The sequence below is a fragment of the Chaetura pelagica genome, unplaced genomic scaffold (genome assembly GCF_000747805.2).
Source record: "Chaetura pelagica isolate M959 unplaced genomic scaffold, ChaPel_1.0 scaffold344, whole genome shotgun sequence".
Classification (NCBI taxonomy): domain Eukaryota; kingdom Metazoa; phylum Chordata; class Aves; order Apodiformes; family Apodidae; genus Chaetura; species Chaetura pelagica.
Window position 1 is genome coordinate 8,070,580 of NW_009953098.1, and position 26,131 is coordinate 8,096,710.

The 26,131-nt window shown below is 37.9% G+C and overlaps 1 protein-coding gene across 2 annotated transcripts; it reads right to left on the reverse strand.

Moving 5' to 3' along the window:
- Positions 1-9,117: 9,117 nt before the first annotated feature.
- On the reverse strand, positions 9,118-21,606 carry ACSL4 (acyl-CoA synthetase long-chain family member 4). 2 transcript variants are annotated; one of them, XM_009997139.1, is made up of 14 exons: positions 21,256-21,606; positions 20,760-20,937; positions 18,964-19,073; positions 18,740-18,878; positions 17,926-18,076; positions 16,690-16,813; positions 15,812-15,883; positions 13,967-14,106; positions 13,334-13,506; positions 13,059-13,133; positions 12,653-12,844; positions 11,998-12,112; positions 11,124-11,281; positions 9,118-9,275 (listed from the first exon to the last, which is right to left on the reverse strand). In XM_009997139.1, exons 1-14 carry the CDS (start codon positions 21,604-21,606, stop codon positions 9,118-9,120), a joined length of 2,136 nt encoding a protein of 711 aa, XP_009995441.1. The 2 variants fall into 2 exon arrangements, with proteins under 2 accessions (XP_009995441.1, XP_009995442.1); XM_009997140.1 differs by having other exon boundaries at positions 17,926-18,072; positions 18,736-18,878.
- Positions 21,607-26,131: the final 4,525 nt, after the last annotated feature.

Genomic DNA, 26,131 nt, shown 5'->3' on the forward strand with positions numbered 1-26,131 from the left:
CCCGCTGCCCGGCCCCTGCCCGAGGGGAGACGCTGGCGAACGGGCTTTGCGCTGCAGGTCCGAGTGGGAGCCGGAGAGAAGCTTTGGGCGCTGATGAGATAACCCAGCTGTTACTTGTGGTGGAGAGCTTTGTTATCATGTCTGGAGTTTGGATGAAATGCAAGAAATCCAAACTGTCAGCCACACCCTCGTTGCACGGTGTTTCAAGGCTGTGCCTCCCCCTTATCGGCGTAACGCTGTGTGGAGTCCAGCCTGCCCCTTCCCGAGCAGAGGGAAGAGCCTGATGCTTGAAAGGCTAATTCCACTTCAGCGCTGTGCTAAATTTCATCAAATGCACACTGCCACGCTAGAGGAGATAAAATAATCTAATTGTGTTTGAAAGGTGCAGCTGGAAAAAAGCAGTGATGTAGAAAACAGCTGAGCACCCCACATGCCTGTAAGCAGGTCCCGTGCAGGTGATACTGCTGATCCCTGCTTGGGACCAGCTGGACTCCCTGTCCCTCGGGGAGGGAACAGACAACTGAGGAAAAAATCTCAGTAAGATCCCTTTACAGGCTTCCTGAATTACAGAAGCAACATCTTTTAGAAAAGTAAAATCTTGGGAAAATGCATGTCCACCAAAATAAAGCCAGGCAGGAGCTGCTTCTAGTCACTTGAACTTTGGCCCGGTTAGCAGTCCTGCTGCAGGGCTCTTTGTGGCAGAACCCATGGGCATCTGAACCCTGCCTGCTGAGAGAGCCTGGCAGGGCTGTGTGGGACAAGAGCCGTCACCCAGCACCATCCTGACACAACTACAGCAGAGCAATGCAGAAGGCCCCAGGCAGGCTCACAGATCAGGTTTGCTGTGGAGTGGTGTGAGAGAAAAACAACAACGTGGAAAGGTGGTGGGACACAGGAGCTTCAGCAGCAGTAGCTGTGATGGTCAGGTGCTTAGAGGCTGAATTAATTGGCAATTGTCTGAAGAGGATCGGGTCCTTGAGCAGAAAGTCTTGAAGAGGACTGGATGTTAGCAGGCTGATTTCTGGTCTGCTTCTGGAATGTCTGTGCTGAAGAGGGACTAAGGCTGCAGCAGACAGGCAAGTTAACAATTACTTATTTTTTTCTCCCTAAGGCTCTGTGCTTATTGTTATGGGATTTTTTAAAATGCTTTGAGTGCTCTGAGAGCCTCGAATTTTCACTGCTCCCAGGTTGTTATCTGGTAACTTTTAAATTCAGTTGTCATCATGCTTATAGGTGAGTGTGACAGTTCTCTATGTTAAAGATTCACGATCTCTCAAGTATTTAGACTAATTTGTATAGTGTTTAGTTTCTTTGTCTGTTTCCAGGATGTGGCTAGGGCTGATCGTTGTGTTCCGTCCCATTTTTCTCTCAGTGCTTTTGGGGAAAAGGATGTATTTTAACAGCAGACCACGGTGCGTGCCTATCTGGAAGGGTACATTTGTGTGGTATTGGCTTGGGCTTTTCACAAAAGTGCAGTCCAGCTGGGTTAGGGTTTGAAAGAATAGCAGCTGGTTTTCTATAATGCTTCTCTTCTAGTCTTAAGTTACTCCAGAAGAAATACTGGTAAAATGAGATGTTTCTGCAATCTGCAACATTATATATTCTTTGTATTTTTTTATTTTTTTTTCCTCCTTAGAGTTGCAATTCACTATTTTTTTGCTTCTCTATCAGTAGAATAAAACTGAGAAACCACTAATTTTCTCCAGCATTAGGGGAATTTACAAGCTATGGGAGGATATGAGTGAGAGTGCTGCCTAGTCTGTAAGTCATGTTTCTGTTGAGCATATGGGTGTTCTTTTTTGTTTTTTCTCAGATGTGTCCTTTAATCACATCTCTTTTAAACATATGTTTAAGATACGTTGTAGGCATTTTGCTTTTTCATTATTTACAGGTGACCTACTGAAAGCACGTTGGTGGCTAAACATAGCAGCAAAATAGGAAATACAATAGATCATAGCTTTTCCTGCAGTTGGAAGGGGTGAATGTCCTTTTAGAACCTCAAGAGAGCCAAAAACCAATTTGATAGATTTTTCTTCACACAGTGCCAGGTTTTAATTTGCTTTTCTACAGTATGTTTTTTGTTGGTGTGAACCATGCCTCTGTCTTCACTCCTGCAGGGTCTCCCTATGAGCCCCAGATTCATATAGCCCCAGAAGAAGTCAAGATAGAGGAAGAGTTTGACATGGTAGATGAGGATTGGGTTAGGGATCAGTTGAGTAATCTGGACATCCATAAATCAATGGGCCGAGATGGAATGCACCCAAGGGTGCTGAGGGAGCTGGCGGAGGTCATTGCTGGGCCACTCTCCATCATCTTCAGTAGGTCATGGGCAAGAGGTGAGGTGCCTGAGGACTGGAGGATAGCAAATGTCACTCCAGTCTACAAGAAGGGCAAGAAGGAGGACCCGGGTAACTATAGACCGGTCAGCCTCACCTCCATCCCTGGAAAGGTGATGGAACAACTTGTTCTTGTGACTATCTCCAGGCACATCAAGGACCTGGGGGTCATCAAGAGCAGTCAACATGGTTTTATCAAGGGTAAATCATGTTTGACTAACCTCATAGCCTTCTATGAGGAAATTACTAGGTGGATAGATGATGGTAGAGCGGTAGATGTGGTTTATCTTGATTTCAGTAAAGCATTTGACACCGTCTCCCACAGCATCCTTGTAGAAAAGTTGATCAGGTATGGGTTTGGTGATCAGGAATTGAGGTGGATTAGGAACTGGTTGAAAGAAAGGAGTCAGAGAGTTGTAGTCTATGGGGCAGAATCTGGTTGGAGGTGTGTGACTAGTGGAGTCCCACAGGGGTCGGTACTGGGACCGGTGTTGTTCAACATCTTCATCAACGACCTGGATGAGGGTATAGAATGTACCCTCAGCAAGTTTGCTGATGACACTAAGCTGGGAGGAGTGGCTGACACACCAGAAGGCTGTGCTGCCATTCAGAGAGACTTAGATAGGTTGGAGAGTTGGGCGGGGAGAAACATGATGAAATTCAACAAGGGGAAGTGCAGAGTTTTACATTTGGGGAAGAACAACACCATGTCCCAGTACAGGTTGGGGGCTGAACTGCTGGAGAGTAGTGTAGGTGAAAGAGACCTGGGGGTCCTGGTAGACAGGAGGATGACCATGAGCCAGCAATGTGCCCTTGTGGCCAAGAAGGCCAATGGCATCCTGGGGTGCATTAGAAAGGGTGTGGTTAGTAGGTCAAGAGAGGTTCTCCTCCCCCTCTATTCTGCATTGGTGAGGCCACATCTGGAGTATTGTGTCCAGTTCTGGGCCCCTCAGTTCAAGAAGGACAGGGAACTGCTTGAAAGAGTCCAGCGCAGAGCTACGAAGATGATTAAGGGAGTGGAACATCTCCCTTATGAGGAAAGGCTGAGGGAGCTGGGTCTCTTTAGCTTGGAGAAAAGGAGACTGAGGGGTGACCTCATCAATGTTTACAAATATGTAAGGGGTGAGTGTCAGGGGGACGGAGTTAGGCTTTTCTCAGTGATGACCAGTGATAGGACAAGGGGTAATGGGTGTAAATTGGAGCATAGGAAGTTCAAGGTGAATATCCGAAAAAAATTTTTTACTGTGAGAGTGACAGAGCACTGGAACAGACTGCCCAGGGAGGTTGTAGAGTCTCCCTCACTGGAGACATTCAAAACCCACCTGGATGAGTTCCTGTGTGATGTACTCTAGGTGACTCTGCTCTGGCAGGGGGGTTGGACTAGATGATCTCTCGAGGTCCCTTCCAGCCCCTAAGATTCTATGATTCTATGATTTTCTTGGCATCTTTCCTCTGAAAATAAGGACTCTGCTCGTAGTAAACTCTTACAGTGAGCTGTGTGTAGGTTAAAACTGAGTTAGACTGACTTAATTAGAAATTCAGTTTGGGTTGTAGTGTAGCATTTGTTTGCAGAATTTCTTATGAAGTCACTGTCCCCACCTGTGCATTTCCACCCATCACAGCAACGTCATTATTGTGCTACTGCAAGTTTTCAGAGCAGAGATCCAGGTTTTAAAAATAACAAGAAAAAAAAGTCACAAGGTGAGAGTTAAACTATTATGTAAAGGGCAAATATGTTTTAGAATGAAGTTACAGGCTTTGGGAGGTAATTACCCTAAGTTGTATAGAGCAGGTATCGTACTTTTAACGTGGGGACAGAGTGGCCTTAGTTAAATGACCCTGATTAAATTTTGTGAAACGAGGCTGATTAGTAGAGGTTGGGTTTGCTTAGACCTGAAAGACAAAAAGTAAAAATAGGGCAGGCAGCCATAGAGAACAGTGATCCATTCTTCATGTTCTCTCCCTAGGTGAGCACCATAAGTAATAAGCCGATCTATATCCAACAGGAAAGGTTTGGGTTAGATACTGCATTGTTTAAAACAAATAAAAACCCCGGCAACACCTCTCCAGGGCTGGGGCTTTTAAGTGCTGGAACAATATCTGGACTTGACACTTGATGTTGTGGTTGGGCTAGTTTTATTCTTAAACAGGCTCAATAGAAGCCTGTTAGTAGTAGTCCAACACTGTTTGAAATCAAGAAGTGCTAAATTACTTCCTCTGCTTCTTACTTATCTTTTTAAAAAGTAAAGCTTATGTGAGGGTGGTGAGACATTGGTCCAGGTTGCACAGAGAAGCTGTGGGTGCCCCTTCCCTAGAAGTGTTCAAGCCCAGCTTGGATGGGGTTTGGATCAACCTGGTCTTAATGGGAGGTGTCCCTGCCCATGCAGGGGGATTGGAACTAGATGGTCTTTAAGGTCCCTTCAAATCCATTCTATCACATGATACTTTTGCTTGAATGATGCGATAATGTCCTAGAATGACAGGTATTCACGCTCAGAGTATGAATTTTGAGAAATAATGAGGATAGTGTAGATGTGGTGGACCCACTTCTGTAATAGAAGACAGGGGAGGTAAATGGAGAAGTAAGCATGTGGAACATTGAGGCTTTGGGTGTCTCTGATAATGTTAATCATTAACCAGTTTATTGGTGCTTCAAAATAGGAGACCAAGTGACAAATGCAACAGGTTTTGGTTTGTTGTTTTTTCTTTAAAAGTGTAGGTAGGACTTTGAGGATCAGACACTGTGCCCAGAGCTCTGTTGGTTGAATTTAATTAGCATTGGTCTAATGTCAAGACTTACTTCCAATTAAAGGTAGTTTTGGACAAATTACCTGTTATAATGAGCTTTGTTAAAACTTGTTAGTATGAAATGGATCTGATTTTCTTAGAACGTGGCTCTCCTCAGTAAAGGTGTAGCAAGATTCTAGGTACTGCAGTTCCCTGTAGCAACACAGTAGTGCAAACAACACCTCATTTCTGTCAGAGCTCATTCACATTAAATTATGGGAAAATAACAAGCCAACAGCAAATGTGTACTTAGTATACTCAGCTCTGTTCCTCCATGGCTGATGTAATACATTGTGTTTAAAAAACAATCAACCTACTTTCCAGCAGTACCAAGTTAACTGGAAGCATGTTTTGTTTATTCATCCAGGTAATCTCACACTACTGTACAGTATCTGAGTTTACCTTATGTGCATTATTCAGAATTCCATGTAAGCTGTGACTGCAAACTTTACTGACTGTATTTTGTAGATCGTTTTTGTGGCATCTTATGCAGAAGAAGCACAAGATCTGTTATTTTTCAGCTTCTAATGTTTAAATTTTATCCTTCAAAAGGGAAATTGATTTACTCTCATGTAAATAGTTCTCATCCGTTAGACAGGCTCAGTAAAAAAAAAAAAAGAGAAAAGCCACACCAAAACCAAATACATAATAAGAATTTATTTCTTGTGTTGTATGTAATTGCAGAACATCACTAATTTATCACTAGAATACAATGTAGTTGTTAGAAATTATTGTTCTGGGATCTGGTAGATTTGAGCTTTTTTTTTTTTTCCTAACTGAAAATCAGTGACCCGTGTTCTCAACTCATGTCCTCTTTGTTTGCCAGGAAGTGTTTGGTGGGATCTGCAGTTCAACCTACTGGTTTATCCAGCAGGCAGCTCTCTACATTGTGTTATGCTCAAAGGTCTCTGATGTTACATCAAGCACTAAAATTGCTTGGGGTTGGTTAACCATCACCTCACCTACTCTTAAGGCAATAACTTACTACTTTATATATACTTTTCTTTTTCTTGCAAGTCATTTAATGACATCTTACTGTTTACATGCAGCATTAACATGACATTATGTACAGGAACCAGGTCTCCTCTTCCATCCCTTACTCAAGGTTCTGTGTCAAAGGGTGCCTGAAGGGTGTTTGTTTAACCTTCGTTGACTTTGAGGCTCTAAAGACTTCTGGTGGCAGAGATCTTGAGCAACTAGTTCAGTATTTAGTAAAGAATTAAGTTCCATGTTTCTTTAAAAAATGTCTGATCATAAATATAACTGTAAACTTCTGCTCTGTTCCTTCTCTTGCACTAGTGACATTCTTGCTCATCCCAGTTCTCTACCAGCTGTCACAAAAAAGATTTAGAATTCATTAAAAATACAAATAAAGTTCTTACCAAACTGCAAGTATTTTATTTGCAAATAATCCCCATCTTTGAAGGCAGTCTGATGTAATCCCTTCCCTTCTTCAAAAATGCTTGAAAATCTGATGTGTATCAAATTATCTTTTGCAGCACATCCACATTTGTTTGATTTCTTAAAAGGAAAACTAGGCCCACTGTAGGCTTTGATTTCAGTATCTGTAGCATGTCTTTTTAAGAAGCTCTTCTAAGGTATGCTCAGAGAACATGTGAGGCATGGAACAGTAACTAGAGACAACTTGTGCAATATATTAAGGTATTTCAGAACACAAACTTGTTGAACCATTTAAATTGTATTCCACTTTTGAAATGTTAACATTGTATATGTGTGTATACATATATTGAAAATAGCAGTCCTTAGTCAACCAAGACACAGAAGATACCTGCACTCTAGATAAAATACGTTTCATATAAATACATTCATGGTTTCTAAAAAAAAATTATACAACCTCCTGACAGACTCAAGTGCAAGCAACTTTCTCACATGTATTTAACTTTTGTGATGCTGACGGGCTGACTAAAGGCTATCTAATAGTGATCAACTTTAAACACTGAAAAATCAGTAATGTGGTTCTAGGACAGAGTAATTGAAAAATAATATATAGGAAGTTGTTCCTGTTGTCATAAACCAACTGTGTCTTTAAAAAAATAATTTTCTTTTTTAGAAAAGCTGTTTCCTCATTCCTTTTAGTAACTGTTTTAGTTCCACGCACAACTAGATACAGTCAGCTTTATACACTAGATTTTCCCTTTCCCTGCCGTGTTCTTGGAAGATGAGCTGGCAGTGTTCTGGACTGGCCAGAGAAAGTTATGTGCGGGGAGACTGAAGTTGGTCCCAAAGAGAAAGGATGGTTTAGCAAATAAGTACATAACCATGATTTATTTTTGCCAAAATCTGTTTGAACTGGAAAAAAGAAATACACGCATACATGCCATAAAGAAGAACCTTGCCCTGAAATTGCAAGCTAGTATGTTGAAGAGAAGCATTGTAAAAAATTTTTACTTTCTGTACAGTGACAATACCAAATAATTTCTTCTTAAACATCATATACACAACACAAATATTATGAATAGAAATCTATAAATACTTTTAAAATCAATTTGTAATATATAGCAGTCGAGGGCCACAGCTGTACAAAATGTAAGCAACATACATAAAACGATTTAGAAAGTGCAAAGTAGAACAGTATCAAGAGCCTCCACTTTTTACAGTATTTATAGTTCAAGTGTGAAAAGCCAGCAGGGATGCAGGAGCTCAGTTACAGTTCAAAAGAAGACACATTTTAGGATTCTGCACACAAAATGATGAACTATTATTAAATTGTATCTTCTCACTTCTTCACATCTATGACTTCCAGTTAATAAGAGAACATTTTTATAATTCATTTTGGTAAAGAGTGATTTGTCCCTTTTCATGACTTCCATAAAACAAAGATGCCCTGGTCACAGACTACTTTTATTTAAGTAAAACAAGACTATATGAAACTACTGTAGGTTTCTGGTTGCCTTCTTACGCTTATCATATTAAAAAGGTGAACGGAAATACTCCTTCATAAAGTGAATACGGACATTTAGATCCTGATCCTCTAAATTACATACAGGTAACCTGTACTATTACTAACATGTATGTGAAGATCTAGAGGATCAGCACCTTAAAAACAAAACCACCAACCAATCCTCAAAGAAGCCAACAAACTAAAAGACAAAATTCACTTGAATTTTGAATCTGCTTAGAGACAATTGCCATCAATTTCACTGCCAGTGAGAAGGCAAGTTTTACATTCTGCATTCAGGTGATAATTCCTCATCAGTACCTCCTGTAGCAGTGCAAGTCTTTGTTTTCTTTCATGCTGTGTCCTCTAGTGGAAAGCTCTACTTTCATTAAAATACAGTGGCAAGTAAAAACGTATTTGGTGAGCTGGAAGTTGAAATAGTTAATCCAAAGCTCTTGAATTAAACTTGTTTTTAGAAAGCTTTTCAGTTCACCTTCATTTCAGTAAGTGTACTTTATGTTCCTTTTTAGGCACGGTAAATATTCAGGATACAAACCGATGTGCAGAATAATTAATCCATTCTCAAGCAGTGCATTATTAGTGATCTCTAGCAAGTTCTTGACTTGTTGTTGTCCTGCTTTTGTTTTTAAATAGGGCAGGGTAGACTTTAAATGCTTTCTTTTTTCCCTTCCCCTGCTAAGTATCTTATTATGACAGAAGAATCATCACATTTACATTAAATTTAATCTTTGAAATATAGGCCACACATCAGAATTAATTGAGAGATATTGCAAGCAGTCTGAATATGCTAGAGAAACAAGAAAATTACCAGGTCATACTGCTTCACATAATGATGTCTGTCTCAAAACTGTAGATGATCACATGAAACTCTATGAACACCACCAATGTCTAATCTGCTAGTAATTAAAAATTTGGAGTCTATGATGTTTCCTGTTGTACTCGATATAGATCATAGAAATCTTCATCCATTTGGTGTTATTTTCTGAATATGTGATATCTACAGTATACACAGACATACGAAATTGAGGCATGAGAAGGAACCATCTGCACAACTGTCTGATCAGTGTAAGTTGTTTATTTCCCCCCGTACATTCTTTCGATGTCATTGAGGTAATGGTTTTTCAGTTCTTTCCTTTTCAGCTTGAAAGCATCTGTTACTAACCCAGTCTCTGGGGTCCATGGTTCAGGGCTTAATCGTACTTTGATGGGTATTTCAAACCTTTCTAATTTCACTGCAGGGACAAGAAGAAACAAAAGCATGACTATGATCACAGAGCCAAATTAAATACTAATTCATGCTACCTAAAAATCTAGAATGAGCAGCACCCTGTAGCTGGTATAACATGGTGTCCTACTTAATGAAGCAACCTTACAGAAGGGCTGTAAGTGAATTGAATCTTGTACCAATGCTAAGTGCTGGTCAGTGTGCAGATAATCTAGTAACACACTCTACTTATAGCTTATATCGTATATGATGGTACAAAATCTGAAGCTTGCAACAAATGAATGTGTAGCCTGAAGATCTGAGACTACTGTCATAGGAGAATGCACTGAAATCTAGAGTTTTATCTTTATTTAAGGAATGTAGTAATAACTCAGTGAACTCAGACTAGACAGATGTGCTTACATTTTTAAATCATAATGGAGTACTTTCTATACTTTCCATGCTTGAATGATTCTTACTCAAATTTTTCCTTCTTAAGAGTTTGTTTAGAGTTCAAAATAAAGGATTTCTCTGTATTTTTTGTTACCTTAGTCCCTTATCTTCAGCTGGAAGCAGTGGCTTGGCTCATGCTCAACCTCACTGCAAACAACCTGCTTCTATGTCTTGCCCAGGCATTAGGCCAAAGAAGGGTAAGCAAGGGAGGTAGGTAACTGCTTCAGGGAAAAGGGCAGGGACATCAGGAACATTACAGGGAGTTGCCACATGTGTGCAGTACTTGATGGGCTTGGCTGTCAGCACGTGCATATAGGCCTGTAAGAGGATGCCACGTGTATAGACTTGTAGCTGCGTTTCTAGGACATCTTGAGGCAGTGTGACCTCTGGGCGGCAGCAGAGGTCAGAGAGTTAGGCTGTTTGACTCCCAAGTGTGTCCCTAGGAGCCCTTCTGTCTCTAACATCAAACTGGTTTTGTAATGTACTGTTCTGTTCTATTTAGGTACACGCCTGCTCGTGAGGAAGGTGCATTATGTTCCACTAGAAATGAAAATGATCTCTTCAAAATAGTTTTTGAAAAGTTTCAAACTAGTTGTTTTGCAATAGTAGCTTATTATCAAGAAGCTAGGTAGAATGTATAAGCAAAGATTATTTTTTTAATAAACAAAGCTATATGGATAGTAGTTTGTCCAGTTCATGATAGAAAAACCATGTAGTGAATTTTTTAAGCAAGTCTGAGACCTACAGATGAATATTCTTCTTAATTAATTTTTTTTAAAGGCAAGACTTTTCATTCTTGTTTTCTGGGTTTCAAAAGGCAGATTCTCCTCTCTGAAGTTGAAGAGGCAGTGCTTAAACTCCAGTTTACTTCCTTCTATGGGGTGCCAAGTCCTTTAGAGACTTTTTTTCCCCCACTCAGTTTGTTAATTTTTAGTCCCATTAAGGAATGATGAGGCTTTTGATCATTCAGTGCCACAGAAGGCTTTTAAGCTATTAAAACCACACGGACTGTGGTTGTTTAAAGCTGTAGGGGACAAAATTGCATGGGGAAAAAAAGCTTTGAAACATCTTGCTTAACTGCTTTTCTTAGCAGCAAATGTCCAGAAACTTTCCTTCTAATTTGTCAGATCTCTTGGACCTTATTTTTACACACTAGACAAGCAATCTGTCCCTAAATTCTAGATTAAAAAAAAAAAATCTCTTTTTTTAGAAAATTAAAATAACAAAATAGTCAGTCTGACTAAAAAGTATGTAAATTCCTGGGATAATAGGCAACAATTTCATATGGTCTTTGCCTCCGATTAAATTACTAAATTTTGGTAGATACAGAGGCAAGAGGAAGAAGGAAAAGCAGTTAGTGAGAATAGCTGAAGAATGTTATTGGAGAAGCACTGTGGCTAGCACAATACTGTGCTTTACTTACTCTTGTTTGCTACTTCTTTAATCTCTCGCAGTACTTCAGCTTCCATTGTAGGATTGTTACAAATATCTACCCAGGTTCCACTGATGCCTTTCTCCTCAGCTAATGCCATCAGCTTCTTCTGGTTAGGAACCACAAAGCTGATCACGTAAGACTGGTCACTACCACAGGATGGCAAGAGAAGAAAGAAAAAAGATCCAAACAGTTGAGATTTTAGTTTTGGGGTGTAAAATGCTTACTTGATGTTAGATACACACATCCACAGTGCTTTGTGAACTGTACTTTTTCCTCTATACAGAATTCTTCCTGTATATTAAGTCTTCAAAACTGATGGCTTCAGTATTCAGTAAAGGTATTCAAAGTAGTTTTACAATGTTAGGTTCAACTGGTACCATGCCCTGCTGTCATTTCACAAGTGCCTATCTCAGTTTAGCTTCCCAGCTGTGTATGGTTGGTTCTTTTCAGTTTCCCTTCATGTAGTGCAGTTAAGTTGAGGGGACAAAGAGGAGAGACCAGGACTGATTGCAAAACTCAGTGGAGAGCTCTGGATCAGGCACAAAGCGTCCAGATTAACTTTTCTCTGCTATTCTGACAGAAAGACAAAATACATGCTAAGTATAATACTACTTATTTGGGGAAGGGATGGGATGAAACTGGAGCGTATTAGAGTAAGAGAAATGACCACAGAAAAACAGGCAATTTCTTCACGTTTCAGGGAATCTGGGCACCTCTGCTATTTCAGAGACGCTGTTTGTAACTTGTACTCTGGTAGGGGGGACTTGTTCAATGGAAACTTTAGAAAACTACAGTACATAAGAAGTGAGCCTATATTTCATCTTTACTCTCAATGGAGTTTCTAAGTTAATACTGCTCTTACCTTTTGGCATAAGCACAGATATTGTCAATCAAAGAACAGTTCTTCAGTGCCGCCTCTACTTTGCCCAGAGATACATATTCTCCTGCTTGTAGCTTTACCAAGTCTTTCTTACGATCTAGAAGTCAAGTGTGAAGGAGAAAAAAAACAACTTGTGCCATTTAAATTTTTGCATTTCCACAGACTCATTTGCAAAGCCACTATTATAAATATTTTGTGCAATGCTATGCAAGATTCTCACTAAACGTTAAAGTATCTTACTAATGTTTTAAAGCCACTAATGGCATATACATATTCTGCCAACTTTATAAAGGCTCTGTAAAAACGTTTATATAGCACTATGTTTCTTGTCACACAATTTTTATGAAAGCTATGGGGACTCTGATGTTAAAGCTTTGCAATTAATGCAAAAAATAAATTATTTAAAGTCCGTGTGCTAAATTTAGATAGTGATAGTGTCATGGGAAATTACATCACTTCCAAAATTTTTCTACAGCTGTGACGACTTCTGGGAATGTGTTTTACACTGATTCTGCAAGCAGGTAACCTTAAGTAGATTAGCCAGCTAGTAGCAAAGCCAACAAGATTAATAGAATGCTTATAATTATGTTTAGTTATGATCTTGTAATATATTAAGATATAAAAAACTGAGACCAACCTATGATCTGCAGACACCCATCTGGATGAAATTCTCCTATATCTCCTGTACAGAACCATCTCTGACCGTTCTCATCAATGGAGAACTCTTCTGTTGTCTTCTCTTCGTTTTTAAAATATCCCATTGAGACATTAGGTCCACCGATTATAATTTCTCCTCTAGGATTAGGCTTATCTTTATTAGTATAGCCCCCTGAAAACAAGAAAATTACACGATTATTTGTAACTTATATGTTCTGCTGCCAAGATAATATTTTGAAACTTCAGCTTGAAGGTAATGCACACAAATTGATCACTGTTATAAAATTATTTTCTATTTTACACCTAGTGAACCAGATAGGCAAAGAAATGAGCTAAACAGTGGTTAAGTTAACTGATTATGAAATCAAAACACTGAATACTCTCACCTTCTTGCCAGTCTCTCAGTTTTATTTCACAGCAAATAAGGGGAGCTCCAACTCTGCCAGTGCTGTAATCAGCAACTTAGGAAGAGAACAAGAAGAATACAAAGATTTTGGTCATTTGAATATAAACTCAAACATAAGTAAGGTGGTAGCTTATCTCAAGTTATTTTATTACAGATAAGAACTACAGCTATTTTGACTTAACAAAAAAGCAAAACCACCAAGCACTCATACATATCTATATCTTAAATTACGTATTTCCAGAAGCTTTTATCTACCTTCTGTAATTGTTCCTGCTCCACATGTTTCTGTTAGTCCATAGCCTTGACCAACAGGACAACAAAAACAGATGTTCATGAACCTTTGTGTTTGAGGTGAGAGTGGTGCTCCTCCAGAAAGCATCATACGGATATTGCCTCCCAGTAGTGCCTTTACTTTTTTAAACAATAATCTTGAAAGAAGGAAAAAAGCATTAAAAATCATTCACTCATCTCACTTGTTATGAAAGACCTAAACCCTTCTCCTTCCTTCCTATTTGGAGCACCTTAAAAATAAACAATCATTCAGATTTTATTGGACAGCAGGGATAATTAAAAATGTTACGTCTTGTGTAACTCTTAAAGATGGCAGAATTCCTGTAACTCAGCTAAACAAACATTCCAGTTTTTATTACTAAAAAAAGCAGTCCAATGAAAACTACCTAGTCATCTGTTCTGAAGATTAGTCATTCCTACCATTAAATATCTTGCCTATTTCCAGTAAGAATGTGGTTTATTTCAGTTAGTCATTGGATCATATTTGCGTCTTGGATGAGAACTGTCTGATGTTGGATAGCTTAGATGATTATTCTTTTGGACTGTCTTAACTAATCACAAAGAAATAGGTTCACTTGAACCATGAATTGTACTTACACGTTACATAGAGGTGCATCATATCCCCTCTTGATTTGTTCCAATTTGTAGTCATAGCCTATCTTGAACAGAGTTCTCTGAATATAGTTCATCTCTTGAACTTTACTCATAACATTTTTATAAATTCTGTCCATTATTTCCTACAAAGTGTTAAAAAAAGCAAGGAAGATTACCACATAGGATAGACTACCATGTGTAAATTGAATTCCATGTTAAAAAATTTTAAAACCCTATTAATCTTCTTTTAAAATGGATATTACAGTAAGAGTGAAAATGCATGATTGGTTAGGCAATGCTTAACTGTAATGCTTTTAATGTGTGATTAATTAGTCAATTTATAGACCATTGCAGCTTGGAGCAATTTGAAATGAGTGGAATGAAGTATCAAAAATGCAGTAGAAAATTAATGACTTGGCCTCACTTTTCTCCATGCACTCTTCTTTCCTCACACCAGTATCACTAGAGAGGAAGAAGCTCATGCTGCACTATAACCTTACATTAGAAAACGTGCCTTCAATTAGGCAAACAGGTAACCCAAGGGCAAGTAACTGAGTAACCATCGTGGATCTTCAGACAAATTGAAGTTAATTCATAGTACACGTTGCATTTCTACAAACATCTTTCTAAACCTTGGATTTGGTTTAAAAAATACTTTCCACCCCTCATTCTGAAGATACCTTCTCTGTCAACGACCACTACAAACCTTGGTCAATGCACCACAGCATAGTAAAACTTGCTATGTTACATTGCTTTCATTATTGGTAGCACCTTAACCTATACTTAAAGTGTGACAAACTGATTTAGAAAATGCTTCTAATTCAAGTTTAGTTAAAACTCTTTGCTAAAGGCTGGAATATGCCATGCAAGATTTATCATCCTTATGAGCCTTGATGCTCTACTTTATCCAAGGCAACTGGCAAGTACAAAGGAATGAACTAAGAGATTTCATTTCACCACTTCCTTTTCCAGGAGAAGATTTTCAGCTTTCAAAATAATGTGGTTGCAATAATTCTAGTTACACGACAGAAAAAACACAATTCTGTCAGACAAGAAATTAATTGTTATTTAAAATAATAAGCTTATGATCACTAAAATATACAGAACTTAGTGTTCAGACTGGTGATGTATTTAGCAGAAGTCTAAGGATTGGCTCTTTCAAGTTTGTTACAGAGCACAAAGCTTTGAAGTATTTATGTGCTTTCTAACAAAAGTCAAATTAAAATTGATAAGAAAGCTATAAAAATCATGGACTTTGAAGTATCAGAGAACAAAATATTACGGTCTTATTAGAAAGCTCCTCTTTCATTAGAGCTTTTGATTAGTTCCTTCAGGTCTTCATGATTTGGATTAAAACAAACTAGAATTTCAGGAAAACTGTGCACTCTTTTCAGCCCAGTTTACCTGCAGAGTATCATCTAATATTTCCAACAGCCAGACAAGTATTTTAAAGCAGAATTAATTGTAGCTTTTGTGTCTGTCTGAGCCAAAGCCACACTGGCTTTCTCCCTGGGCAAAGAGGAGTTTCAGACTGTGAATGTCAAAAGACTTTCTGTATCCTATTATATCAGCAGCCCAGTAGAACATTACGTGTAACTGTTAAAGCACAGTTACAGTTTTGGATAGAAAAGGGTCCTGACTTTAGCATATATATATTCTTGTGCTCTTCTGCAGCCATCAGTACTCAGTTCAGGCAATGACAATTGGAATTTCTACCTACTGCTTTTCTCCTGTTAGTGACAGTTACTTACACATAAAGAGAAACAAAGGTTAGTAAATAGGTTTTGCTAGCATGAACAAGATAGAAAGCATTTTTTTTTTGCTAAACATCTGCTTCTGCATACTCACAGGCACAGCTGCCATCAGTGTAGGCTTCAGTACAGTACAGTCTCCTTTGCTTCCCTTCTTAATTTTACTTGACTGTAATAAGGAAAAAAAGTCAATTTATGAAAAATAAATTAGCTCTATAGAAAATTATTTTTAAAAAGAGGAGATATATATTGGCATGTAATTTGTTTAAATATCTTCTGTCCCTCAAAAAAAACACATCCTGCATGTTTGGTTTTGTTTTTTTCCCCCCCACTATGATGGAAAAAGTAATTATTAGTAAGAATTTCAACCAAAATACCAGATACTTTACAAGCCCAACCTGGCTAAGTCCACTTTGTATATCTCTCTCTTATTTCCTCCCTCTAGCACTTGCTTTCTCCTCCATCTTCCTCCAGGAGTTTCTTTTGCCTGGTGCAAGCTCTACCAGCAAAACATACAGAAACATTATTGTCCAGCTTAATTTGCTCCTACTTATCTTAATGGTTAAATGGGAAAAGGCAAAAGGCTAAATTGAAGATCTACAACATCTGGATAAAGAACTGATAAAGTGAGGCCAGAACCTTACTATCACTTTAAACAACAGTCTTGCATTCAGCTAATCTATTAATAGTTTTTTATCCTGCTATCCAGTGGGTTATACTATAAGCAGTTACTAGATTTCCTTTTGGATTTCCCAAGTATCATAAAAGTAAAGTTTGTAATCAAATGTATATGGTACAACCCACTGCTACAGTGCACCAGGAATGCTAATGTGGAAAATTCATTTTCTGGAAAAAAAATACATTAGATCTCTGACATGCATCGTATACATCAGCATTTCTTTAATGAAAGAGGATAGCTGGGAGAGAAGAATGCAGCCTGCAAAAGCAAATTTAAGCTTCCCCCTCCTCCCTCACCTGATCTGATAGCGTGAGTGGAGAGGAGTAGCCAATTCTGCAGCCATAAGTGATGCAAGAAATTTCTGCCGTCAATTCTAATACGTGGGCCAGAGGCAAATAACCAATATAAGTATCCTTGGGTCTAGGAAAGAAAAGGATTATCTAATTAACAATGATCCACAACTGGACTGAAAATACTGGTTAACAGTTTTATTGTGTGCTTAATTATTACTTTTTGATAGACTCGGATCACAAATTTAAAACCACAGTTCAGAAACAAAACGGGGAAAACTCTGCTTTACTGGAATCTGTATGAATTACAGCATTTGTCTTGTTTTCTAGGAAAAAATCAGATTCCTTAGTGTTGCACTGCTGTCTCTGCTCCTTGTGGGAGATTTCATCCCAGGTTCCACAATAGAAGATGAAATCACCTTGTTTTAAAATAATCACCAATTATTTACAAATCCTTAACAGTCATCATAGCATCTCCTTCTAAAATATATTAGTAGAAAGAGAGCTGATCACTGAAGTAGAGGCTTATTTCAGGAAATAATTTCTCAGAGATTTCTCAAGAAGAAACTTGTATCTTTCCCTTTAACACAAGCTTTCAGCACCAAGTCAGAACTGGTTTTATATCCCATCACCAAAGCAGTTTAGCAACATAGCTTATTTCAGCTGTTAAAGCCTTAGTGAATGCAGTGACAAACACCCATATTCCTGAAAAATGTCCTCAAAATATTAGTGAGGGAGTCTGCAGTTGGCTTTGCTGTTGCCAGTGCACAATTTATTACTATTCTGCTCATTTCAGTGAAGTGCACTTGAGCAGATTCTATAGTATGTGCATTATCCAACAGTGGCATCTCTAGATCAATGGTCAAGGTAGGCTCTGACAGACTTCCTAAAGTGATTCTAGCTGCCAGAAAACATCTAAAAACGTTTGACTAGATGATGAATCTCTTTATCTGGTGGCATCTTCTGACGCACAAGAGTGCTAAAGTACATTACAGACCTAAAGCTAAGGGTAATAATAATAAAAAAGTAGAAACAGCATGTGAGAAGAGCTAGAAGGGCATAATTTTCAAACAACTGGGTAAGGCCTCAAACACAATATGTATTTCTCATAAATAAAAGATTAGTGGGCTTCCAATAAAACAAATAAATTTAGTAACACCTGATGCCAGCAATAGACTTTCTGTAAACTTTTGGAGGTTCTGTTTCACCTCTCCATACACATGACAACTGAGTACTTCTTACCCCAGTCCAGGTATTCTCTCACACTGTCCTGTCATTCCAGCTATTAAGTTTTTATGCATCATCATCACTCCTTTAGGTCTCCCAGTAGAGCCACTGGTGTACATTACTAAAGCCAAGTCTGTAGGAACAGGTCTGCTTGGCAGAATGCTTGCTACAAAATGTAGGAGAGAAATTGTTACTGATTTTTATCTACTTTCTAAATTGTTATTTCTGTAATTAATCGATGTGAAAATGTTTCTCATGAACCATTGTGAAACAGGTGCCTCAGGACAGGCAAAGCATAGTGTGCTGCCAAGTAGTCAGTGGTGGATGTAGACGTTAAGAAGTGAGGGAAAGCTCTAGAGGAAGTTCCTCTGGCCAAGATGCTTTTTAGCTACATATTGGCTAAGAAAAAAGACACTTCCAAACCAACTAGAAAAAACAAAGCAGCCTGGAATGCTTTCTCCTCTTCTCTTAGGAAAAAATAGTGAAAATTAATAAAGGTAAAAGCAGAAAATGGAACACTACACCAGATTCTATTTTACTTCCTAAAACAAAGGTAGACTCTTAAATTATTCTGATGATGGTTTAGAAGTTAAAAATAGTTTTATCCTTAAATACCTAACACTTGAACAAAGGTGAAGGATAATAAATAGAGATTAAACAAATTTTCCATTTATTTAAGGGAAGCCAGAGGATGAACTGGCAATCTGCCACTGCCTTTGTGTTAGAGACCTGCATGGGTTTGTTTTTTTACTGTGACACATCCCTCTTAACCTAGGTCTGATTTCACTGTTAACATTGCTTGATTAATTCTCTGAAGTGATTAACTTACAGTTTTCTGGTTTGGCTCCCAGCTCTTCTACTGTCTGCATACTATGAATCTCCACATTTTCTGGGTATTCTGATTTATTGATAGTCTTCTTGTCCACATAAATGATATGTTTAAGACAGGAGACCTGTGGCAGTGCAGTCTATAGAAGAGAAATGAAAAGTTTAGCACCAACTGCACTGTAATAAAGGGGGGTTTATAAGCAGGTGAAGCTGGTACCAAATTACCTTAAGTTTGGTCTCCAGAAGTTCTACACTAGTGACCAGATATGATGCTCCACACTCATTGAGACCATAGGTTACTGCCTCTTCACCCAGGGTGGCATACAACGTAACAACTGTTAGAGTAAGGAGAGGGAGAACATGAAAGAAATGTTAAAGTAATACTAAATGCAAAACCTTTTGCTCTAGTTCACCAGCAAGCACTTGGGGGGGGGAGGGAGATTAAATTAGCTCAGTAGGGAATTTTATAATTAGAAAACAAAACAGCTTTTAATTTTTCTAGATCAAATTTTTATGCCACAAGAGACTTCTGGAATGAGGACAGTTGTATATGAAGCATTTCTTTACTGAGAAGGTGGTCAGACTCTGGAACAAGCTTCCTGTAGAGGTGGTTGATGCCCCAAGCCTCATGCTTTTCAAGAGGCATTTGTACAATGCCCTTAACATAATGTGCTTTAACTTTTGGTCAGCCCTGGAGTGCTCAGGCAGTTGGACTAGGTAATAATTGTAGGTCTGAAATAGTCTAGTCTATTCTACAGAAGAAGAGAAATTAAAGAGATCTCCCAAACTCTAACAATCATCCAGTAAGTGACTGAGAACGCATGTCTCCCTGAGCTCTTTGCAACCAGAACACAGGGGGAAGAGGTGACACTCAGACATGGCAGGGCACCAGTCAGAGCTCTGCACTTGCACAAGCAGCTCTTTCAGCAGTGTCAGCTACTTGCTTGTTCCCATGAAGTTACTGATGGGGGCAAGGCAGAGTATCAGACTTAGCAATCAGATTGCTTTTCATGTTGCAAGATTATTTTTAACCCTGAATGGCTACAGTGATGCCATTAAGGGTCTTGCAGACACCAAGGAATTCACCCCTTCCCATCACCTCTGTTGAAAAAGAAGTCTTCGTTTAGTAGTGTCTGTTATCTCAAACTCTAATCTTCAAAGACTGTCAAAGGAATTTAATATTCCTGTGAAATAGGGTTCATGTGAAAGGGACAAAAAGAGTATTGTTATATAGCTGATTCTTCCTGCCTCTCAAAGCATGAGGATCAAGACCCAATTAACTGTCTTCTCCTACTTCAATAGCAATGTCAGCTCTTCCATTACTGCCTTTTAACAGCCTTTCTGCATACTCTGTGACCTTCTACTCAGTCTTGCCACTTCACCAAGAAGTCTGTATGCATTAAGTCAGATTGACAGCTTAAATATTTATTTTTAAAAAGAAAAACCCCATACACCTAATTTTAATGAACTTGAGCAGCTTAAAAACCGTTTAAAAACAAAAACCACAAAAAACCCCAAACAAAACTAACACAACAACAACAAAAAAAAGCCCCAGAGAAAACACCCAGAGAAACCCACCTCAGACTAGCATATGATTTTGATTATTCTACCATTCTTCTTGCACCTAATAACCATTCCATGTTCTAGATGGATAAGTCAGCATACAGACAGAAAATACTATTAAAACATTCTACATTTTGAGGGGAAGGAACAATTACTGAAATATTCCGAGTATTAAAAAAACCAATTTATATTAACTGTACTGTTCTGTCATTCTAACATCCAGAAGATTACTATAGTAAAATCAGAAAAAAACAGTCTCATAAGCACAGGCAAGTTTATTTTAGGGGTCTCTACAATGCATGAAATAGACTGAAAACTTCTAAGAATCAGACCACAGGCAGAGTAAGTTTCTGAAATACTATGCCATCAATGACTGGCAAATTGAAAATACTTAAAAGCTAAACCAGTGCCAAGAAATGGTATAAAATACACTGGAAGCAAACAAATTGAGCACTCACGAGGGAAGTTGTACTTGAAGCAGGTTAGAGCTGCAATGATCCATTCTGCTCGGGTCTCGCAGAATATGACAACAGTACTCTTTGGGGTTAGTCCCAGGGCAGTCAGTCCACTCCCCAAACGATTCACTTTCTCATTTACTTCTTCATAGGATAACCATCTGTAAGTTCCTAAAATTAACTGTTGAGCAAAATAAATAAATAAATATATTGTGACGCCAAGAAGCTGCTGGTACAGCTCTACAAGCTCATGTGAGTTGGTGCATCACACCATAGGCACACACACTGACACTCATTAAAAGAAAAAAGTTAGGTAGTCCTTTAAGTAGAATAAATAGTGCATCCTGCATGCTGCTATTCTATAACTACTATAAAATGGATGGTTTATATCATAAGATGATGATTATGAAAGAGGTCTAAGGAGACCTCCATTCTTGAAGCAAGATGCAAAGCAGCTCTAAACCAAATCAGAATTAAGTACAAAATTGTTAAGTTTTACCTTTTTGAACACTTTTCCATTTGGTTGCATTTCATTTTCTTCACTCAGTATTTCTCTGATCCCAAGACAGTCCTTCTTCCCAAACTTTGCTAAAGCATGGTCAAACAGTTTGTCCAACGTGTCTGCTCCAGGAATATTTATGTTTGCTAGTGAGTCAAGATGACTGACAGCACGATAGGGGCTTCCAGGTTTGTCCGAGATGGGTTTAGCTTTTAAACGTTTTGCCATAGCCTTTTTCTTCTTAGCATTGGTAAGAAAATACCATGGAATAAATACAAGCACACTGTATACAGATATTAACAAGTACACAGGCAGCAAGAGAATGGTACGAACTTCTAGCCTAAGTTTCATGGCAGGTATTTAGAAAAGAAAATCTTATTATATTCTGAAGCAGGCAAAAGCAGAGCAGCAGTGCAGTATGATGTGGGGAGAAGCAAGTAAGTGAAGCGTAGGTAGTTCTGTTTCAGAGCAGCTGCTAAAATTTTAGTAACCTTTGAGAGCCAACAGTGGACACCTGTAGGTGAAGACCACAGCCAAGCAGAGAGCAGGAAAAAAAAAAAAAAGAATTAAATTAGTAATATTACAGTCAGTCTGTTAGTTTTATTTCTTCAAAGAGTTCACTTCAAATGCATCAAGCCAAAGGAGACTGAAGTAACTGCTTTAAGAGGCACGTACATTGCGTGATACAGCAGAGCACTGCTCTGGAGGCAAAAGAGGATGAATCTTTTCCATACTTGTTTGTTGCATCCACAAATATTTACTTTTCACAGACTTTCCCCCCCTATCTCTGTTTGAGCAGTTCAGGGCTGTGGAGGAGTCTGTCCTTCACATCATAATATTTTGTTTAAGCCACATTAAGTAATGCTCCAGTTGCGTAATTACCAGAAAGGTCAACAGTTGTTTTCCCCTTAAATATTTGTATTACAAAGCTACACTAATTTCTTTACTGCTTTTCAGAATATTATACCAACTTATATTCAGATTAAGAAGTATCTTGATACAGAGTCCTCAAAAGACTATATGTAATATTCCTAATTGCTTTATTAATTTTGCCCAGCAACCAAAGTTTTAATCTATTGCTTCCCAACTATGAATGTCAGACCCTTGGAAAGGAATTTTACAAACTTGCTTTTCCCCCTTAAAACTAGTTCAATATAAGCATTTCAGAACTCCAGGTATGGAAAATGAAATCCAATTGGACCAATTTAATCCAATCTAAAATAAAGTACAATTTGGCAGAATTTTGTCTGCATGTCAGAAATCCTTTCGCATTAAAGAGAACTGGGCCTGAATAAAGCCTAAAGGTGCATCCCAGCAGACCACAGTTGTGGCTAACCACCTGGTCTGTAACTAGTCTGCACTGGCACGTAAAGCGTAGGTTTTTATCTTGAGAATGCCATCTGTCTGGATGGGATGTAAACATGGCATGCAAACAAATCATGGACAGGAAAAATGAAAGGCCAGGGTGCACCAACAGAGAAGCAGCACCTCAGAACCAGAGGGGAGCCAGTAATGCTGACTGCCTTACTGCAAAACCCAGCCTTCTGTGGAGAGAATCATAATGGATGGAATTGGGAAATTTTCTTGGCTCCACCAAGAATTAGAAAAACGTGGACACACCTCAAAACGTAGCTTTATTAACATATTTGCCACCCTCAGGTTATGAGGGAGGCTACAATTAACATTTCAGGTTAAACAACACAACTGTTACTAACAGAAATCTAATTCATCTATTAGTAGGTTGTTGGGCTTTTTAATAGGAATTAAAAAATCTACAGTTGTGTTGTAGCCCATATCAACCACTTAATGTAGTGTAAAAGAGATCTATAGATACTTACAATAACATGATCACCATGATAGTGTTTTTAATTAAATCTATAGAATAAAAACTACTGAATGATTGTATAATGTACTAAATTAAGTTCAGACTTGTTCAGAAAAAAAGAGTATTCTGAATATTTCTTTTTATAAAAATAGAATAATTCATACTTTTCAAAATGTATATGCTTATTCTGCTCTAGTTAACCTCATCATCATGAAACAGGCAAACCTCAGCAGAAGAGATATAATTTTACTTCCCTAAGCTCCAGTTCTCTAAAATGAAGGTTTACTGGTTTATATTAGAAATCTTGCATGATATTTTCATTCCAGTTAATTCAGTGCTCCAAAAGCAGCAGTTGAGCATGTATTTAAAACAAAAGCCAGCTACAAGTGCTCAGACTACAGTAAGAAAACTTCAGTCCATGCCCATAATTAGACACAAAGCTACACGTGAAATAAACCCCATGGAGAACTCGCTGCTCTCCACCTTCCAAGAAAAAGCATATGACCAGAGACAATGACTTGGATAAAAAGCAGACTTGTTGGACTAAGGTGACCAATTTAATGATACAGTACTGTAGATTCTATTCAGGCTGAGTAGTATCTTTTTCAAAAGTAGCTCTACAAGCTGACTAAGCAACAAAACTCAATCTATTGTTAAAAGCTAATTTAAGAACTTTTGCAGTTTACTGGAACGACTTTTCTAACATGCTAAAATATCATCAAAATATTCAAAATATTGCCTGAAATAATGAAGTAGAGCCAAAAAGGTCTTAATGGGAAACAATGTTTTCTCCTAGAAGTGGCCTCCGATTGAAATAACATTTGAATTTTAAGTACATGTACAAACACTTTTTGTATACTTGTAGCCAGATATGTTAACATTAACATTATCAGAAGTTAGACTGCATTTCTTCTAGTTTGAATTTTCAGATTAATTTGAAAAACTTTTAAAAGTGTTTACAAAATATAACTTAGTTAATTTGTACATATTTGTGGTCATTTAAAATGTTTTAATAAAAATCAGTTCCAATTATTAATAGACATCAGCTGGAAAAACTTAAGTCCCAAAAAGACAAACTTGGCTTTTTTCTTTTCATGGAAAAACTGACACACACTCAGGTATACTTACAGAGTCTCTGACACTGGTGACTGGGGTTTTTTTTCAGTGTCTATTAGATCTATATTAAAACAGAAAACAAACAAAAAAAAGTATTATTAGAGGTTGGGAATTTTTTTGCCTTGCAGAAAGGAAGAATCTTTAAAATTTCTACCCTAATGCTCTTCAAGACTAGCTTATGAATTCAGGCAAAGCTGGTACACACTACCTGTACAAAAGGAGAGCCATGATATTATTGGAAAAGATTAAGCCTGCAAATGAGTGTACATATAAAGATGAAGCTATGCAAAATTAGTTTGGTTTTTATGGGAACCTTCCCTGTTTAAACATGTTCTGAATAAGGTATGAACAGAAGTGAAATTAATTTTTTTTTATTTTTTTTTTTTTTAAAGGCAAGAAAGAGACTTTCAGATACCCCAGGGTCTATTCTTCTGTTTCAGGGCAGAATTATCATTCTTGACAGATGAGAATCAATAAAAACACTTACCTCAGAAGTATCTGTAGCATACATTGCCCAAAATAGTCAGGAACATGGAATAGAGTTTGGGTACTGAGGTAAAAGAAAAGTTTACAGAACAAAAGCATGATTAGGCAGGCAGTGATGTTTCATTGATCCTATGACCAGTGGGGAAGAATAAAAGATGCCCATGTGTAATTAGCCAGACACTGTTTCCAAAACTCTTCTGCATAATTGTTCTCTTAGACCTTGGTTTTATACACTGAAAGCTTTTAACTGCTTTTTGACAGTGACATTTTATTAGCCTTCCCCATAAGCCTAAGATTTCAATCAAGGTACCAGTTTTTACAGACCAAAATTGTGCTAAACATCCCTTATTAAATTATCCTAAACATTTTTTTCTTGTAATATGAGAAAAGAATAAGAGGTGCAATTATGCTTTTAAGTGTTACAGACACTTGCATGTGGCTGTAGGAGATTTTGATCCATAACAGGACCATCCCAAATAAATATATGAATAAATATTTATCGTATTTAAAAGATAATGCATAACAGACTGACATACTGAACTTGGGAAAGCATCTCCTTACCACTTGGTTAGAAGCCAAATTTAGCTATTCAGATTACACCTCATACCTTCAATCTCTAAGTTTAATTACGTTTTAAAAGAAAGGATGAGGTGCAATACTCACATCAATGCACTATGAAGGATACCTTCAAGGCAAGCCAGCTACCAGTTAATCAAGTGTAACTTACATTCTCAGTAAACTTCCTCTTTCCTCACAAATAAAAGGAAATGCAACAGTCATGACAAATTTCACTCTATCAAAATAATGCAGTGATGCAATACTCGAATATTTAGAGAATGTAATATTTTATATTTACTTGCAAAGTTCATTATTTCTCTTAATTGTGCAATGTAACAAGTCTACTTAGATACTTATCTATCTATTTTGGAAAAAGCAGAGCTTCCAGTGCTTGATATAGGAAATGCACCTTCCCAGCAACAGCATGGTGCATGTCTGGCATGACTACAGGTTAAGAAAAGAACCAAACCAAACAAAAACAGATGTCGTTTCTCTCCTAGATAGCTGTGTATTCACCATCTCCCATGTATTTTCCTCAGGTGAATAACCTTCTAGCAATTTTGAAATGGTAACTCACTAGACTAAAGTTCAGTAATTATCTACAATGATATGTTAGTGTTTGTATTAGAAATGCCACCCATAAGGTATATTCTATTAAATGCTGGGTGTTTACAAAACTTCTGGAGTCCAAGCTTATTACAGAAAACAACTGATGTGAATACTTATAACAAGTGCTGACACTGCATTTACAGAATGCCACAGGTGGAAGAGATATTCTTTGACTATAATCTGATCTTGATATCCCCAATTAAAGTTGCAGATACAGACCACAGTCAAAATTCTATTCTTGACCTGCAGCCAGGGCCACAGAACAAAGTCTGAAATCAGAGC

What these genes read in the sequence shown, in the direction of transcription:
- ACSL4 (XM_009997139.1), bottom strand. Translation starts at nt 21,606, where the DNA reads ATGAAACTTAGGCTAGAAGTTCGTACCATTCTCTTGCTGCCTGTGTAC. An exon ending in ATGGAAAAGTGTTCAAAAAG is followed by an intron (nt 20,938 to 21,255) that starts GTAAAACTTAAC and finishes TTTGCTCAACAG; the next exon opens with TTAATTTTAGGAACTTACAG. An exon ending in ATCTGTGCTTATGCCAAAAG is followed by an intron (nt 11,282 to 11,997) that starts GTAAGAGCAGTA and finishes ATCCTGTGGTAG; the next exon opens with TGACCAGTCTTACGTGATCA.